The following is a 17,161-nucleotide window of genomic DNA, read 5'->3' as shown; positions in this document are numbered from 1 at the left end:
TGCCACGATGTTTTTATGCTCCATGCTGTGAGTTCTTCCGCTGCCGGCTCATTTTAACAAGCTCCACTGATTAGTGAAACCAAAATTCTCATGCAGCTGCAAAATATCGGTTTGAAAATATTCCTGCAGGTTTTGTTTTCACAATCTCGTGGACATTTGAATCAAATTGCCACATTTTTCAGCCATTTATTTATCATTTTGAGCACAAAATGCAACATCAACGTCTAAAACTCCATCATTTAGAAATAATCAGTGTGAGCGTTCTCATCTGTTTGTGCAACTCGTTTTAAAATGTAGCTTCTAATCCTTAGAAGAGTTATTTTCCCCAAAAAAATATGTAGAATGGGAACAAAGTAAAATCTTCTCAGTACCATATTTGGATATAATTTCAATAAAAGAAGGGAAAAAATGCAGAAAAATAGATTTAAAAATTAAGAGTTCAGAAGAAAATGTGCCATAAAATACGAAAAAAAAAAACAGAAAAGAAGTTAAGCTATTCACCAAATTTCATGCTCAATAATCCAGGTAAAAATCCAACAACGTTCAATGAGTTGAGACGTTTCGCCCTTCATCCAAAGGACTTCTTCAATCTGAGGAGCCATCAACAAACTGATTCTCACAAATAGCATACTCCATAGTGGAAATAAACAGAAGAGTTGATGGGGGAGAGGCCATCTTAGCACCAGCAAACTGTTTTTTCCCACTCTGGAGTATGCCGTTGGTGGGAATCCATTTTGTTTGGTGGCTCCTAAGACTGAAGAAGTCCTTTGGATAAAGGATGGAACGTCTCAGCAACAACAAAAAAAAAGAAACCATCAAGACTGAACATTGTTGAAGTGCAGCTATTATTTAGATTAAGTGCATTTAAAATATTGACAATGACAGTTTTAATAGTTTATTTTTATTTAATTATATTTAATTCTGAAGGAACGTTGGAGGTTAAAAACTACATTTACTCTCTGAAATGTCAACATCAATCACCTTTCTTCTCTAAAGCCCAACAAGAGTTTGGGGCTTCTTTTGAAAATAATCTGCAATGACAGAACATGAACATTTAGATGTATACACTGTATGAGAAGTTTGAGATTTTAGAGTTAGGAAGAGTTTATTTTGAAGGTTTAGATTCCTTTAAGGTGTGACATCATCACTCTAGGTTTAACATTTGCTGGTAAAACATCTAAAATATCATAAAAACCTGTCATTGTGTAAAATCTGTTAAAGATCTCAAAAAGCCTGTTCAGCCTTGTAAAGTGCAACATTTTGTGATGGTTTTAAACTTGAAATAATGTTTCTGCGGTGAAGTCTGAGCTGCAGAGATCAAAACAGGACCAGATTACCCATTTTTGTCTTTGAGGACATTTTATGCAGGTTTTTGAAAACGTTGACATTTTGCTGCTACATGTTGATGCATGCTTTTAACAATTAAGTTACATTTTAATGTATTTTTGTGTTTTTTGTCAAATCTGAGAAATAAATTAAAATTCAAAAATACTTTATTAAGCCCAAAGGGAAATAAAGTGTCGTAGCTCATCATCGTGGTTTCATTCAAGAGTTGTTATAGATGCTGATAGCTGTGGGCAGGAAGGGTCTCCTGTAGTGAAGTTGAAGAATCTGGCCACAGATACTGATCCGTCCACCTGGATCCAGCTTGCCGTCAGATCCAGTGGGCCTCTCAGTCCTCCTGGGCAGCAGACTGCCTGAATGCTGGGCAGAATTCCTCCCTGAGCGATGGTCACTCCTCCCAGCAGTCTTCTGAGCTCCTCGTCACCATTGACCGACAGCTGAAAGTGTCAGGAGATGATCCCGGTCCTCCCCGTTTTCACAAGCAGAGCTTCTCACCAGCTCCATGACCTCGGTGGTCAGGTGAGCACCGCCGCCAAGTTAGTCAGGTCTCTCTTGTAAATGAGTCCTCGAGGCTCAATGGGATTTACCTGTCTAAATAAAGGTTGAATGAAAGTTGACAAGAATTCATCCACGGCACCTCCTTTTCAACTCATTTGAGATTTGGGGCTGTAGTTGAGGTATTTGAGCTTTTGAGATGTTAAACAGCTGCTCCTAGTTGTTAAAAAAAATGCCTTGTTGCCATGGTTACGCATCATAACAAATGCCCAAAAGTAAAATTTCAGTAAAAATCCTTCCAGCTGCACAGCATCTGATACGAGAGGAAATAATCATCCGAAAAAGCGATTTACATCCAGAAAAGAGGAATTAAATTTTCAAAAGCAATAACTCAGAATGAATGTAACAGAACTACTCCAACATGCAGCCGTCCCGAGCGGTGCAATTCTGGAAGTGAAACTGAAACTGAATATGAATTGATAAATAGTTAAGGTGGACTTCAGTGTTTTTGCATCAGGAGCTCAACTTGTACTGTATGTTTTATTGTCCCAGCCTAAAAGTTTTACATTTAATACAGGGTTTCTTTTAATGTATTTAGAAAATATTCTATTACATTTGTAGAAAGAGTATAGTTATTTAAGAGGTGACAAAGTCATCTTGATTTTACCTCATATTTAAATTTCAGAGCACAGGAAAAAACTAAAACAATTGACTCAAAAGCACAAGTTGGAGTTTGGGGTTATCGAGGTTGCTCGTGAGATCCCCCTCTATCGTCATAAAATACTTCTCCCAAAGCCTCCACCTGCAGCTGCTGTGCTCAATATGCCGCCAAGATGGCCATCAAATTCAGCGAGGTATTCATGAGCTGTGAATGGGAAGATGAGTAGCACTTAACGATGATAGGCGAGCTTCCCCCACACACACTCGGAGCACTTCAACCCCTCCTACGATCGAGCGAGCGCACTCGCATTAGACACCGTGACAGGTATCGTTACTCTTAGGTCTCCACCAAAACCCCAGTGCACAAAGTTTTGAGATTATTTTATCGGAGACTTTTGAAAGTAAGGAACCAGCGCCATCATGAAGCCATCCTGGGGGTGAAGGAAAGCAGAGGAGTCTTCACACCTGTCTGATGAAGACGCGCAGGGTGGCCCCAGGGCGTTCTCGTGGCGCATCAGTGAGCTTGGAGTGTTGGGCAGACAGAGGGCACGGGAGATAATTGTAAAAGAGCAAGCTGAGACAGAGAGACGGACGGACAGGAAGGCGGAGACGGATGGAGGCAAGAAGAAAGACAAAATGAAAATCACTCACTTGGAGCAGAGCCTTCTTAATTACTCTCCCAACGTCCTGCCTCCACTCGGGGATGTCGGGGTTGAACTCGTCCAGATTAGGGGAGAAAGATAAAAGTAGAGATTTGAAGAACTCTGCGGAGGAGAATCAGAGGGAGAATCAGCCATTAATTCAAACTGGTCTGAGGCCATTATTCTCAGGGAAATGTGCCAATTGTCATTTCACTCCAGTTGAGTTTGCAGGTAGTTACAAAAGAAGAGGTTATCTCATTCTTCCCTACACACCCACACACACACACACACACTTTCCATTGGCGAAATGTTCAAAACGCACTTGATAATTAGAAAATGTCACAGCTTCACACCAATCTTCCCAGCGGTAATAAATCCTTGCATTAAACAGATACTTGGTGCTGGACCTGCTCATGTCGAATAAAAACACATTCTTTAAAATTTCTAACTGGAATGTCATCAATTCTACTTTGTTTTTCCATTGAACCCTTATTTATACAGGTTAGTCTCATTGAGACATTACCATACTATCAGTTGGTTTTCTAATTACCTCTCAGATTGGATGCAATGTGTTCAACATAATGGTACTTCTTCAAGCTATTTAACTGTCAACAATGGTGTACCACAAGACTCAGTCTTAGGTCCCAGTCTCTTCACAATCTACATAAATAATGTAGGTCAGATCATTCCTGCTGATGCATCCTTATACATTTCTACGATGACGACACAGTTGTTTATTGTCGAGCTAAAACAGTTGCTAAGGTTTTCCAGCTTTTACAGTCTGCATTCGACATCATCCAGTCAGATTTATTTCTTCGCAAACTTGTGATAAATGTTGATGAAACCAAAGGGATGTTGTTTTCAAACAGGAAGCCAGTACCATCAGTCCTTCCTCCTATCCTATCTACAAATGGTGTTCCTATTGAGTTTGTCGAATCCTACAAATACTTTGGGAATTTTGGTCGATGCACATCTCTCTTTAAGCCTTATGTTGAAAACGTGGTAAAAAAAACTGAAAGTAAAACTGTCCTTCATTTTCAGAAATAGATCCCGTCTAACTCTGAATGCTAGGAAACACTTTGTATCTGCTACTTTCCTTCCGTCCATTGACTATGGTGACATTATTTACATGAATGTTCCTACAAGAACCTTGCAGATGTTGGATGCTGTCTATCATGGTGTGTTAAGATTCATAACTGGCTTTAATTACTGTACCCATCACTGCACCCAGTATTCATTGGTTAACTGGTCATCATTAACTTCAACCAGACTCTCGCTGGTACATTTTCATCTTTAAATCACTTTTTGGTATGCTGCATTCATACATCTCCTACATATCACATCAGCAGTGCAGCAAGAGCGTGCCCTCCCAAGACATCATTACCTGCAGCGTTCCATCACTGCAGATTGAATTTGGCAAAAAGCCCTTCTCTTACTCTGCTCCTGTTTCCTGGGAACACCTTGCAAAAAGATCTGAAGCTCTTGACCTTGACTTCTCAGGAATTTTAAACTACTGTTAAGTTCAATGCAAAAAGTGAACGCTGACCTTTGACGGCGATGGTCTTGGTGTCCTGTAGGATGGTGTTGCCTGCAGACACTTGGACGGTGATGGTGTGCATTCCCTCAATCGTGAAGGTGTGCGCGATGCTCCCATCCAGAGTTATCACTGGCTGCAGGCACAAATGTCAAAGATATAACATCACCTTCTTTTGCTTGTGGCCCAGTAGTTCTGTTCTACATCATTCAGATGGAAAGAGCCCAGCTGAGGCCGGTAAACAGGTAACGGAAATCTGTGTGCACTTGTGTCAAAGCTGATAGTTTGAAACGTTGAGACATTTGTGTTTTATAGGGCAGTTTATAAGTTAACCTGTAAATCTTTGGACAGGAAGCAACTGAGCATTTCAAAATCTGTTCCAAATCGTGCGTAAAACTTTTCTTTAACTGCCTCACATGGGAAATGAATTCCATGCACTGAATTTTGAACAAGTCAGAAACTTTTTGAACAATCCTTAGTGTTTAAACCTGAATGTTTGATGGGTCCTCGTTTCTTCTCTTTGCTCTAAACTCTAACTTTGACTCTAAGCACACATCAACGACTTCAGGCTTTGCTAGAGAACATTTCCAAAGTAAAAAGTACTTTAAAAAAAACTTGATTCTAGATGTTTTTTTTAATGTCTCCGGTCCGCTTCTTTAGAAGTTTGAAACATTTGTGTTCAGACCCACAGCTTTTAAGACGTTAGTGAGCCAACCCTAACAAACTGAAAGTTTTGCTACACATGAAGGGTGGGATTTGCCAGAATTGTGGCATTTTCTTTGGAATGTTTTTGTTTTGTATTCTACCTCAACCCATTTTTAAACTCCTATCCTGAACCCTTCCATAATGACTGCAAAGTATAAAAGTTAAATATCGAGAGCGAGAGAAACGTTTGTTGATTTGGGGGACTGTGTACAACTTTGAGTGTAAAGACAATGAAATTGAGGATCTCTGCAGGTAAAGTCTGCAGCTCGTTCTTCTCTTTCAGGGTTCGTTTGGACAAATCCATCGAGCTGAATGTTCGTAGAGATTCATGATGTTGAGTTTGTGTTAATTTTTTCCCAAATCATTTAGACCAACAGCCTAAATGACACGTATCTTTGACCATCAAAGGTTTTCTGTAGCAGCCTGAAAAGTTTCTTCTTTTATTATGATGAATCAAAGTTCAGAAGAAAAAAATATTAAGTTAATCTTTTTATCAGGAAAACCACAAACGTCCTGACGTTGTGACAGTTTTGAATGATCTTTCCCTGTAAACTTGCCTCATCTGGTCAGATTTAGCTGCATGTCATGACAGATGCTGACATTTCCTGTAGAAGTATTTATTGATCAATGGTAATAACGTATTTCGAACACATTTCAAGATGACCAGCATCAAAGTTATCCATTACACCTTTTGTAAACAAAATTTTTTTTTACATCAAAGTTCATGATCAATAATCCAGGTAAAAGAATCCAACAAAGTTCAGTCAGGTCATCTGGATGTTTTGTTTATTTTTTTTTTTATTGTTGAGACATTTTGTCCTTCATCCAAAGGACTTCATCAGTCCGAGGAAGCTATGGCTGCCTTAGAGGAGTCGACGGGGGAGAGGGAGGGCCTCAGAAACCACATTATAACAAGCAAACTAGTTGGTCCACTACGTGAGTGTGCTATTTATGGAACTGATTTTGTTGTGGCTCATCAGACTGATGAAGTCCTTTTGATGAAGGATGAAACATCTCATCGTAAAAGAAACCGTCCAGATGACCTGACTGAACATTGTTGGATTTCTACCTGGATTATAGAGCATGAACTTTGATGTTTTGAACCGCTTTGGCTATGGGGGAGAGGGTGGGCCCGAGAAACCATCTTATCACCAGAAAACTGGTGGGTCCACTATATTTGTGTGCTGCTTGTGGGACTCGGTTTGTTGTGGCTCCTTGGACTGATGAAGTCCTTTGAATGAAAGAGGAAACTTCTCAAAAAAAAAAAAAAAAAAAAAAATGGAAACCGTCCAGAGGACCTGACTGAGCTTTGTTGGAAAAAAAAATGTTTACAACTTTTTAAGCAGCACAGTGGTTCATTGGTTAGCCATGTCTCCTCACAGACACTTTTTTTTTTGTTGTTGTTGTTACTGCAGCTGCTGAAGATGAAAGAATAACAATGTTTCTGTCTGCGCCTGTGTGTGTGTATGTGTGCTTTGGAAAAACTCTGCAGACAGTTTGTGCTGATAAACTGCTGAAGAATGAAACATTTTCTGGAAACAAAACAAATTCCTGTGGCTTTACATTCCTCCACCTCCTGAGAATCGTCCCCAGCGTACCTCGGTGTTGTTGCCCAGCCACCAGAAGTAGGTGACGGTGCGTGGCTGGCTGGGTAAGACCGCAGCTGAGATGTTCACCTCCTTGTGTGTGATGATGACGAACGGAGCAAGAAGCTGGACGTGCTCCACCGGACCTGAGGAAGAAACGCGACAAACGAGAGGATCTGAGACAAATCAGAGTTTGCTTTTCATTCAGAAACACACAAAATAAAACATCTGAAAGAAACAAATCCCAAACTGACAGAGGCTGTGAAGCTCATTTCTTGGAGGTACAGCAAACTTTTTAAATGTCGTGGCTTTCAGCTGCGGTTCGTTTCATTCACAGTCCGAAGATCTGCTCCTGAGGTGCAGCGGTAAATAATCCAAAGGTGCGAGCGCAGCTGTGAACCTTCACAGGTTAGCTCTGCAGTAAACTATCAAACTGTCCAGGTGGGTCCTCTTCACCTTGTCAAAATGCATTCTGGGATACGATCCACACCCCAAGTAGGGAAAAAAGAATAAATAATAAAAATGAACACATTTTGGAAACAAATATCAAATCCACTCCCAGAAAAGTTTACCTGAGAGACAAGAGGGCTCAGACTGGAAGTTCTGTTGGAGTTGAACCTCTCAGTCCGTGTGCAGGTTATTTTATTTCATTTATTGGATTTGAATTAGGCAGGAGGGGTGGGGGGCTGTCCTAATTTAAAACAGAATAATAAATTTGAGTTTAACTGAAATGAACAGTAATGGGCCACTCTGTTCAGTTTAGTGCCCGATTTTATTTTTGTAACAATGCTTGTTAAGTGACTTTAATCTTTATAATTAGTCTCGGAGCCTCATGCTGGCAGATGTGCTGACTTTATGGAATAAATAAAACATACTGTGCTGGACGGGCCTTTTTAACAACGTGCACGCTGGGATGCCACTAACAAACAACTGCAATGTGCGTCTGACCGTATGTTCAGTATTCACAGCAAACATTCTGTGTTGTATTTACAGTATTCTGCAATATTACAATCACAAATGACAAGAAGTCATTATTGCTTCACAGGCAGGTATTAAACGTTAAGTCTTTCAAGTCTATAAGAGACGGATAATCATGTGAATTGCTTGTGATGGCAGTCTCTTGTCTGTCTGTTAGTAAAACATCTCATGAACAACTGCACTGATTTTAATGAAACTCAGAAAGTAACTACTGAAAAAGAATTGAAGTCAATCCAGTTCACTATGGCTGCCACAGGCAAGTGACCTCATACAACAAACGGATATGTCAGTTTTAACATAACTGAGCTGACGTTTGGTGTGGTAGTAGCTGAGACGGATCCTTAACAAATACACTGAGATCCAAGAGATTGTACAACTTCTTTTGTTTGAAACTGTGGGGCGCAGCGTGAAGCAACATGCATTCCTTCAAGGAATGCCGCTTTTACTGCCCCCCCCCCCCCCCCCATCGCAGCACTTCAAACACCAGCCATTGGTCAGTCTGTACGTTTCAACTTGTGAGATGGATAGCCTGAAAAATAACTGAGGTACTGACTTCCATTATACACCATTTAACACAACATTCTATGGTGTACAATACAATACAGCTTTATTTATTAAGCACAAAAACAATAACACCATTGGACAAAGTGTTGCACACTGATAACACAAAAACAAATATAAAAATAATCAAATTAATGAAAATTCTAAATATAATGAACTGTTAAGATACAGACAGACAGACAGACAGACAGACAGACAGATAGATAGACAGACAGAAAGATAGATCGATAGATCGATATATAGATATCGTCACTCGCCCTCGAGCAAGACGCATGCTTTTCTTCCCTCTCCTGCCTTCCTGCTGCTTTTTTTGCTCTCTGTCCTGTGTATCGAAGCTTCTTCACATCTTCCGAATCGTAAATTACTGTAATGGATTTGGTCAGCTGGACTTTCAATGCAATTAATAACATTTTTTCAACCAAGCGACAGCGTGCTGGAGAACCCTCATGCCCCGCTGAGGCACACGCAGCTGGGTACGTCATGGATCCGTGGGGAGAGTGGAAAATGTTGTGCCTTTCTGTATTGTCTCTGGAGGATGTTGACTATTTATACATCATTGGATTTATAATAGCAGGGTTTCTGCTTTTTGGCACCGTCGGATACCTATGTTATCGGCTATTAAGAAAGACGGCGGCAGCAGTTTCGGCCATGGCAAAGCTGCCAACCTTACGTGAAAGATTAGTTTGTGCTTTGAGCTCTTAGACTCAGCTGATTTACGAGCTCAACCGTAAGATGGAAGCAATTGATGAGAATCATAGGCCAGTTGCGGCTTCTGGAACTCGCCAACATGTTGGGGTTGACCTTGGAGAAGGCTAATAAGCATGGACAGGGAGCCCACACATCTGGCCATTTTGGATTACAGAGCGTACCAGCAGAACTCAAGGCAGATGAGAAAAACGGTCTACCTGCGCAAAAAACAACTGTGGTTTATCTGAATCTGGCCTCCCTGTTTGGCCTTGAATAGCTCCTGGGGATGTGTAAACTAAGAAGGCTCTGCTCCATTTTCCCCCCCCCCCCCCCACACCCCACACCCGAGAACTTTTGTGAATGCCTATCAGTGCGGTCACTGGTTATTTGAGGGAACTATGCTTTCTAGTTTTCAAATTGCTTGAAATAATGGTATCCTCTAATGATTTTGGGGGTTGGGGGTTATAGGTCAATCTGTGGTGGCCACTTTCACTGCTTTGTATTTTTTCAGCCACCAGTTAAAGGAATATTTTGTCTCCTGCATTCAATTTTTCATCCAAGCTTTAACCACCCTAAAGCAGTGGCAGCAAAAATCCACTATCTTTACATTTTCAATCCATCACTGCAGTTTGACATAAAGTCCCATTTTGACAGTAAAACTCTTTTGACGACATCATGTATTTTTGACGTTACCTGTTGGAGTACTGACCTTCCCTTTAAGAAGCTAATGGGATGTAACGGGAGCACTTTAATCTGAGGGATGAAGTTTCCTGCTGAGGACAGATGTAATCCACTACTTACACAGAAAGCCTCCAAAGAAATGTGTGAGCAGCGTTGTGGTCCGGGCTGCTTCCTCTGAGCCGCTCCACAAATAATCTTTATTCCTACTTTTAGATGCTCCATGTGTGTGTGAGTGTGTGTGATCTGTGTGTTTTTTTAAATGTGAGGAAGCCTTGTGGTTATAAACAGGCACGGCTATGAAACGGTTGTTTACGTTTGTGGCGTTTCTCCCTGAATGTTACACTTCGTCTGTGAGATTACGGCTGTCAGACGTGTAATAACACCAGCACGCTGACACATCAGGATGGCAGAAGGTTAAATTAGAATAGATTGAACAAATCAGTGGAACAACATCATGACAGAGAGACAATTTAACACTTACTGAAAGCAGCTTGTATAATTCCCACAGAGTGTTAAAAGTATTTTATTGTGTCTGAGCAGAGCTGCGGAGCATGACAATCGTGTAATTTGTTATGTTTGTTGCAGTGTGACACTCGCTCCACTTTTAAATTAGCTGCTGCTCGGGTTTTGGATTCTGATGAAACATCTATTAACTGCGGTGGACTGAAAGGCCTTCTTCTGTTCTTTTCCTCAGGAAAACATTTCTTAGATGACTTTGTTTATGATTTTCTTCCTGAAAGTTGTTTGTGTTCATCACAGCTGATACACATGGTCCTGCGTATTGATCAGCGGAGCTAACCTGTGTTGAGCTTAGCAGAATCAACAGGGTGCGATTCATTTCAAGCTATGTTAGTATAGGAAAAAAAAGTTCTCAACTGATTCTCCTAGAAATCTCCTTTACTGCATGAACTTAATACCTCCACACCACCACCAACATGTCCAGGAAATAAGAAAAGAAAATGTCAGCATAGATGTAGAAATCTCACAGTTGTTGGGGCTCCCTTTACACAGAAGTAAATAATCAGCCAAATTGTTGATGGTCTTTGCAGGGTCTCGTGGGTCTACTAAGAACACAGAGGATGATAGACTGTAGTAGATCCACAGAGATTGAGTGTGCACCAGTCTTCCATAGTAAGGTTACAGTGGTTCATCCTGCTTGGCGGTGTGGCAGTGTATGGTTGGTCTACATGTATGACTTGCAGCCTGTCCTCACTGTCATGAGACGGTGGTTTTGGAGCAGAACCCAATGGTGCAGGCAGGACTCGGAGTCCAGTCAGTTAAATGAAAACACTTTTCATGATACAAAATAAAGAGCTGTCATGGCAGCTAAACTCAATCCTGAACCAGAGGCACATAGAAAAACACAGGAAACATCAGGAATGCAGGAGGCTTTACCAGACGATGCCCAGCCAACAAATAGCACAAAGACATAGACTTGTATACAGTGACTAACGAGACTTAATGTACAATGCTTGTGAGCTTCACAGGTGTGGGAAAATAGAAGCAATGACACACAAGGGAGCAGGACAGAGACACAACACCAGATGGAGCCATACACAAGAAAAACACAAACCCTATAAAAACAGAAACTGAGGATCAGGAAAACATCAGACATAAACGCAACACAAGATGGGGCTAGACACCATGAAAGACAAACCACAATCTTACACTCCTGTGGCTCGGCCATGTTAGCCTTTTATGCCATGAAGCCCACTCCACTCTGGCAACGCTCAAAGTACTGAAAGTTACAGAAGCTCTCACCGCACAACTGTAGCGGCTAATCCACACTTTCCACATAAGTTCAAATGTCCTTCAGTTGCATTTTTTAGGACACAAAGCAAGAAGCACTTCTTATCATGGCAGACATGAAAAGCAGTGCACGTAGATGGAGTTCTGCACAGTAAAAGCCCTTCACCATCATCCTCTGATGCTGCTGGCTGTGGTTCCTTCAGCAAGGTCAGATCTGGACTCACGGGACCTCAGTCCCAAATCTCATTACCGAAGAAACGTACAAAAATACAATAAATGTCTGCAATTTGTTGAGAGAGGGACCCGGAAACTCAACCACACACAGGAGTAAAAATAAAATATTTATTTTAAAGTTCTATCATGAAGTAAAGTCCTGAGGTGGGGAAGTCAACAGAAACCTGTAGAGCTTGATCACAGGGGAAGAAGGAGTTGCAGATGCTGCAATGACGTCAGTGGTGAGGCTGTAAGGTTCGACAAAATCCTTCTCTTCAGATTGCGGTGCTTGGTTCTGAGGTTGTGGTAAAAAACAGGAGCACGGGTGCTTCACAAAAAAGATAGAAAAGGCTATACTTAACACAGGGGCTAGGTGAAAACCGGTGGTCAAGAGGCAGAGCGAGGATCGAGGTCCAGATATCTGATGGCTGAAGTATTCCGTCACTGGCAAGGCAAGGGCAAGATCTTCATGCTCATGAAAATGGGTCAGGGACCAGAACAAAAACGAGAACGCTGAATGCTACAGTCATGAGATGATCAGACAATCTGGCAGAGAGAATGGGCAACAGGGCAGGGCATGAGTGTGATAGCGGCGGAGAAGTGGGCGTGGCACGTGGCAGTGAGCGGCGATCATGATAAACGTCTATTCAAATCAGAGCTTTTACTGCTGAAATAATGTTTCAATATCATGGTTTAATTTGTGTTTTATACAAGGAGTATCCATTTCAAGCCAACCCTAATCTGGGCTGAGTGTACTCTGGTAAATGTACTCGTGGCATGTTACCTCAATGCTATTAGAAAATAAAAGTTTATTTTCTAAATTAGAGACTCAAGAAGACGTTTCTCTTGTCGTTGCAGAGGCAGAGTGATGCTGTGTCAGAATCAGGCTCTTTGTCCTGCTGGTCTGGTTAAATAGTTTTTAAATGTGTTTAAAATTTCAGCCAATTAGGACAAATTTGTTGCAGTAACGTCGTTTAGACGCGTTAGCGTGTTACAGATGTGGTGTGATCTTATAGGTGCAACATGACTTAGTCCTGTGTGGTAGCGTTATTGTGGGAGTGTAACGTTTGACACAAAGAGCTTAGTGAGGGTTTAGGACAGAGTCTGAAATAGGCACTGGAGTTTCTGTTTGGTGAGTACTAAGAGCGTAGCAGCATTTTGATTGCCTTAATGTTGGAATAGGTCATGGAGACTGAAGTTGCGTCTTCATCCAGGTTGAAGGGACCGAACTCAGACATTTGACTTTTGCTTTTTACATAATTCTATTTAAAAGTAGCTAAAATAAATACATTTTTAATCCTTTAATAATATATTAAGAACAAGGGTTTCAGAACATGAAGTCAGACGTTTTTATTATGTTTATTTTACTTTCAGCGTCAAACACGTCATGGTGAAGCACACAAGTTTTAAAGTCTGTAATGTTAACTTCAGGCGTAATATTTACTCTGTCATGACTTCCCTCCCTCGCAGCAGTTGCGCTGTGAATGGGTTTAACAAAATCAAACCAGGGAGTGATGGGTGTGAATAATTTAGTGAAAAACAAACTTCCTGTTAGTTTAATTCAACATCTCAGCAGCTTCAAAGATCATACTTTCCATACGTCATATCTAAAAGAGTACAGACTGCCTTAAAAGAAAATGAAACATAAATGAAATGTGCTTTTCAGAAACTGCTTTCACACAGAATGAAGCAGGTGTCACCAGCCTGACACCTGCTTCATGTATGTGCAACATGTTGGGAGGTAAACAGGCCCAAACCAGTCAGACAGGGCTGCCTGAAAAGTTTTGAAAAATCATAAAGGACAAAAATGATTTAAGGAAGAATTCATTTTATGCAAATTAGATGACAAAACTGGGCTGCGACATAAGACTAGCTAGCGTTTCAAAATTGCGGAAAAATTTCTAGGATATAGATATACCCATATATGTGAAATATGCTTTTACGCAAATACACAATTTTTCATTGCTGTCTCACTAAATTGTTGGGTTTGGTATCAATGAGTCATGAAACCCTGTTTTGCAGGGACTGTTTATAAAAACTTATGTATATTTTGGTTCCTCAGTCAGAAAAGGGTGGACTGTCATGTCTGGGTTGGGAGTGAGGTGCTGCCTCAAGTGGAGTTCAAGTATCTGTGTTTTGTTCATAAGTGAGGGAAGAATGGAGCGGGAGACCGGTGCATCTTCTGCAGTATTGTTCCGGTCCATTGTGGTAAATATGGAGCTGGTCAGCAATGAGAAACTCTTTGTTAACTAGTCGGTACACTCGCCTATAGTCACGAACACTGAAAGAACAAGATTGTGGATCCATCCATCCATCCATTCATTATTTTAACACACTTCTTCCTTTTTGGTTCGCAGGGGTCTAAGCTTTACGGGCATGTCCAACTTGGAGAAGACCCAGGATATTATGGAAAGACTATGTCTCAGCTGATCTGGGAACACCTTGGAGTCCTCCCAGAAGAGCTGGAAGAGGTGGCTGTGGAGAGAGACGACTCTGGACCTCCCTGATAAAAATGCTGCCCCCGAGTTCTGAGTCCAGAACAAGATTATGGATGGATGGTCTATGTTTGTGCGCACAGCTTGCAAACCAGCATTCTTGGCATTCATGATATTTCGTAGTCCTCCTCCGCGCACGTCAGACCAACCTCAGCAGGTGTCCTCTATGTTTATGATTCCATTTACTGAAATACACGTTAGAAATAAAGATGGGCAGATGTGAAACCCCGTTTTTCAGGGTTTTTATTTATCATTGGTGTGGTTTCAGACCTGAACATTTGTCTGATGTCTTCTGTCATAAAAAAAGCTCTGTCACTCTTAAGTAGAGAACCCAACAACAGATTTTTGACTATTTCAAGAGAAAATTTGTCACGTGACTGTTTTACCATACCATACCATACCAATTTATTTATATAGCACTTAAAACAGCAACAAGGCCAACCAAAGTGCTGTACAAAAGAACACAAACATGCACAGCGGACAGGAAAACATAAAATAGAAATACAGATACAAATAGCAGCAGAAGCTAACTAAAATGGCCAACAGAGTAGAGAACAGACCGGACCAAAACAAATCACACCGTGTTAAAGGCAAGCGAATAGAAGTGGGTCTTCAAGCGAGACTTAAAGACTGAGAGTGTGGGAGCCTGCCGGACACTCAGTGGCAACTCATTCCACAGTCGTGGACCTGCAACAGAGAAAGCCCTGTCACCCCTGAGCTTACGACGGGTTTCTGGGACTGAGAGAAGCATCTGGTCTGCTGACCTCAGAGCGCGCGGTGGAACATATGGCTGCAGAAGATCAGTGAGATAGGATGGGGCGGAACTGTTCAGTGATTTAAAAACATACATGAGAATTTTGAAATGGATCCGAAGGTGAATGGGTAGCCAGTGCAGGGAGGCCAAAACTGGCGTGATGTGCTCTCTATAGCCTGTACCAGTTAAAAATCGGGCTGCAGCATTTTGGACCAGTTTTGAACATGTTTAAAACTTAAGGCATTGAAATTGAGTCGTAGAGACTTCCTTGTGAATGCCAGCAAGTCACAGTCCAGTGAGACGGCACCCAATACATTTCAGAATCCTGAATGAAAGTGAGAGTGAAGTTTATTCCCTTCAAAGTTTTGTAAATATAAAAATACCTCAAGTTGTAGACAGGAGCTCAGGTTTTATTTTAAGACACTTACAGGTGATGTGCAGGAAGAGAGTGGTGGTGTCGTAACCCAGCATGTTCTCTGCCAGCGCAGTGACACGAAATATTCCTGCAGATCTGTAGACGTGTTTGATTCCCTCCTCGGTCCAGCTCAGGTTGGAGTAGGAGACGGCTGTGCCGTCACCAAAATCCAGCTGGATGTTTGTCTGCAGGGAGTCGCCCTGAAACAGAACAGCCGAGCTTCAGTTCACCAACTTTTTTACCGATAAATAAAACTGAATGAAAGAAACCTGACATCAGTTTCAGAATCAACCGTAAAATATCAGACACACACACAAGTTTGGTTCTGTAATCTGGATTTAATTTAAACTGGTGTACTCTCAATTTACTGATGCTGAAACAAGAGCAGAGCAAGTTGAATCTCTGGCGGCTAAAAAACAGATACAACAGTCATCAGTCATCTCTTACAGCTACAACTACAAAACATGTCCACGATGGCAGCTTAGATGCAAAGAAAAGGTCACAAGACAGCTATCAGCCATATTATTATGACCCCCTCTCTAATTTTTTTTGTTCAGTTTTATTTCACCTTTCCCAGCTAATCTCATTGAAGCCTCATTCAAAAGACAGATCCGTTTGTGGTGACTGTTATAAGACTGCTGTTACAGTCAAACAGTGCAATCTGCAATTGAACAAGTGGTCCGCCAATGTTCTCCATCGCTGAGGGATTTCAATAGTGACGGTTTGGATGGAGGGCATTCAATTGTCCCCTTCACTCTGCGACGAGGGACAATAAAAGTAGCACATGAAACGGAGAGGATAATTAAAACAGGTACATGTTTTCACAGCTTTCTCTTTCAATGGTTTTAAGATACGTTTAAAATAATTTAATGGGACTAAGTTGTCCAGTTTCGAGTCTTTATGTAGTTTATTCCAAGAAGAAGGAGCAGTGTCTTTAGCAAGGGTCAAGGGAACAAAGGACTGTGAGCAGAGGTTGTGGCAGAGAAGAAGGCCTTCTCTGTTGCAGGTCCAAGACTGTGGAACACTACATGTCAGGCAGGCTCCCTCTCTCGCTGTTTTTAAGGCTCGTTTAAAAACCCACTTTTATGCCCTGGCTTTTGACACCGTGTGATTGTGTTTTGAACCTGTATTCCACAGAGTTAGCCATTTGGTTATTATCTTTTCCATTTGGATCTATGTAGTTTTTGCTGTGTGTTTTGCTTGGTTGTTTCTTCTGTACAGCACTTTGGTTGGCCTTGGTGTTTTAGGTTTAGTCCCTTTAATTTGAGTTATTTGGTCATAAGACAACAGTTAATGCAGTTTCCATTCAACACATTTATAAACTTTAAGACTCAAATAATAAAAAAAAAAAAATCCTTCTTGTTGCCTACAGGAGTTCTTTCACTTAAATCAATTTGTTCTGTCAATCATTAAGTAGAAGTTTTCCTTCTTTCAGCTGCTCCCTTCTTCTGTAACATTTACAAAGTGAGATGGAGGAAGAAGGGTGACGCTTTCTCCACTACCCTCCACTACATTTGTTTTTATTTATTTAGCGCTCGTTAAAGCGGGGCACCAGCTGGTCAGTTTATTGACCAACAACTTAATTAATATATTCACCTTTAATAATCAGAACTCTGTCACAACCACAGACCACCGAGCTACCACAGCCCTCCCAGGGGAGCAC

General features: G+C 41.2%; 1 protein-coding gene across 1 annotated transcript in view; it reads right to left on the bottom strand.

The window, feature by feature from the left end:
* Positions 1-17,161, bottom strand: part of sorcs3 (sortilin related VPS10 domain containing receptor 3) — a 313,538-nt gene that overhangs the window by 12,452 nt on the left and 283,925 nt on the right. The window contains exons 19-22 of the mRNA XM_037689623.1: positions 15,512-15,698; positions 6,978-7,111; positions 4,687-4,810; positions 3,151-3,263 (exon numbers count right to left, since the gene is read on the bottom strand). Of these exons, the coding sequence (XP_037545551.1) occupies positions 3,151-3,263; positions 4,687-4,810; positions 6,978-7,111; positions 15,512-15,698 (558 nt within the window). The remainder of the gene's footprint in view (positions 1-3,150; positions 3,264-4,686; positions 4,811-6,977; positions 7,112-15,511; positions 15,699-17,161) is intronic.

The sequence above is a fragment of the Nematolebias whitei genome, chromosome 16, assembly GCF_014905685.2.
Source record: "Nematolebias whitei isolate Nwh7 chromosome 16, NemWhi1, whole genome shotgun sequence".
NCBI lineage: Eukaryota > Metazoa > Chordata > Actinopteri > Cyprinodontiformes > Rivulidae > Nematolebias > Nematolebias whitei.
This window is presented reverse-complemented; position numbering and strand designations above follow the sequence as displayed.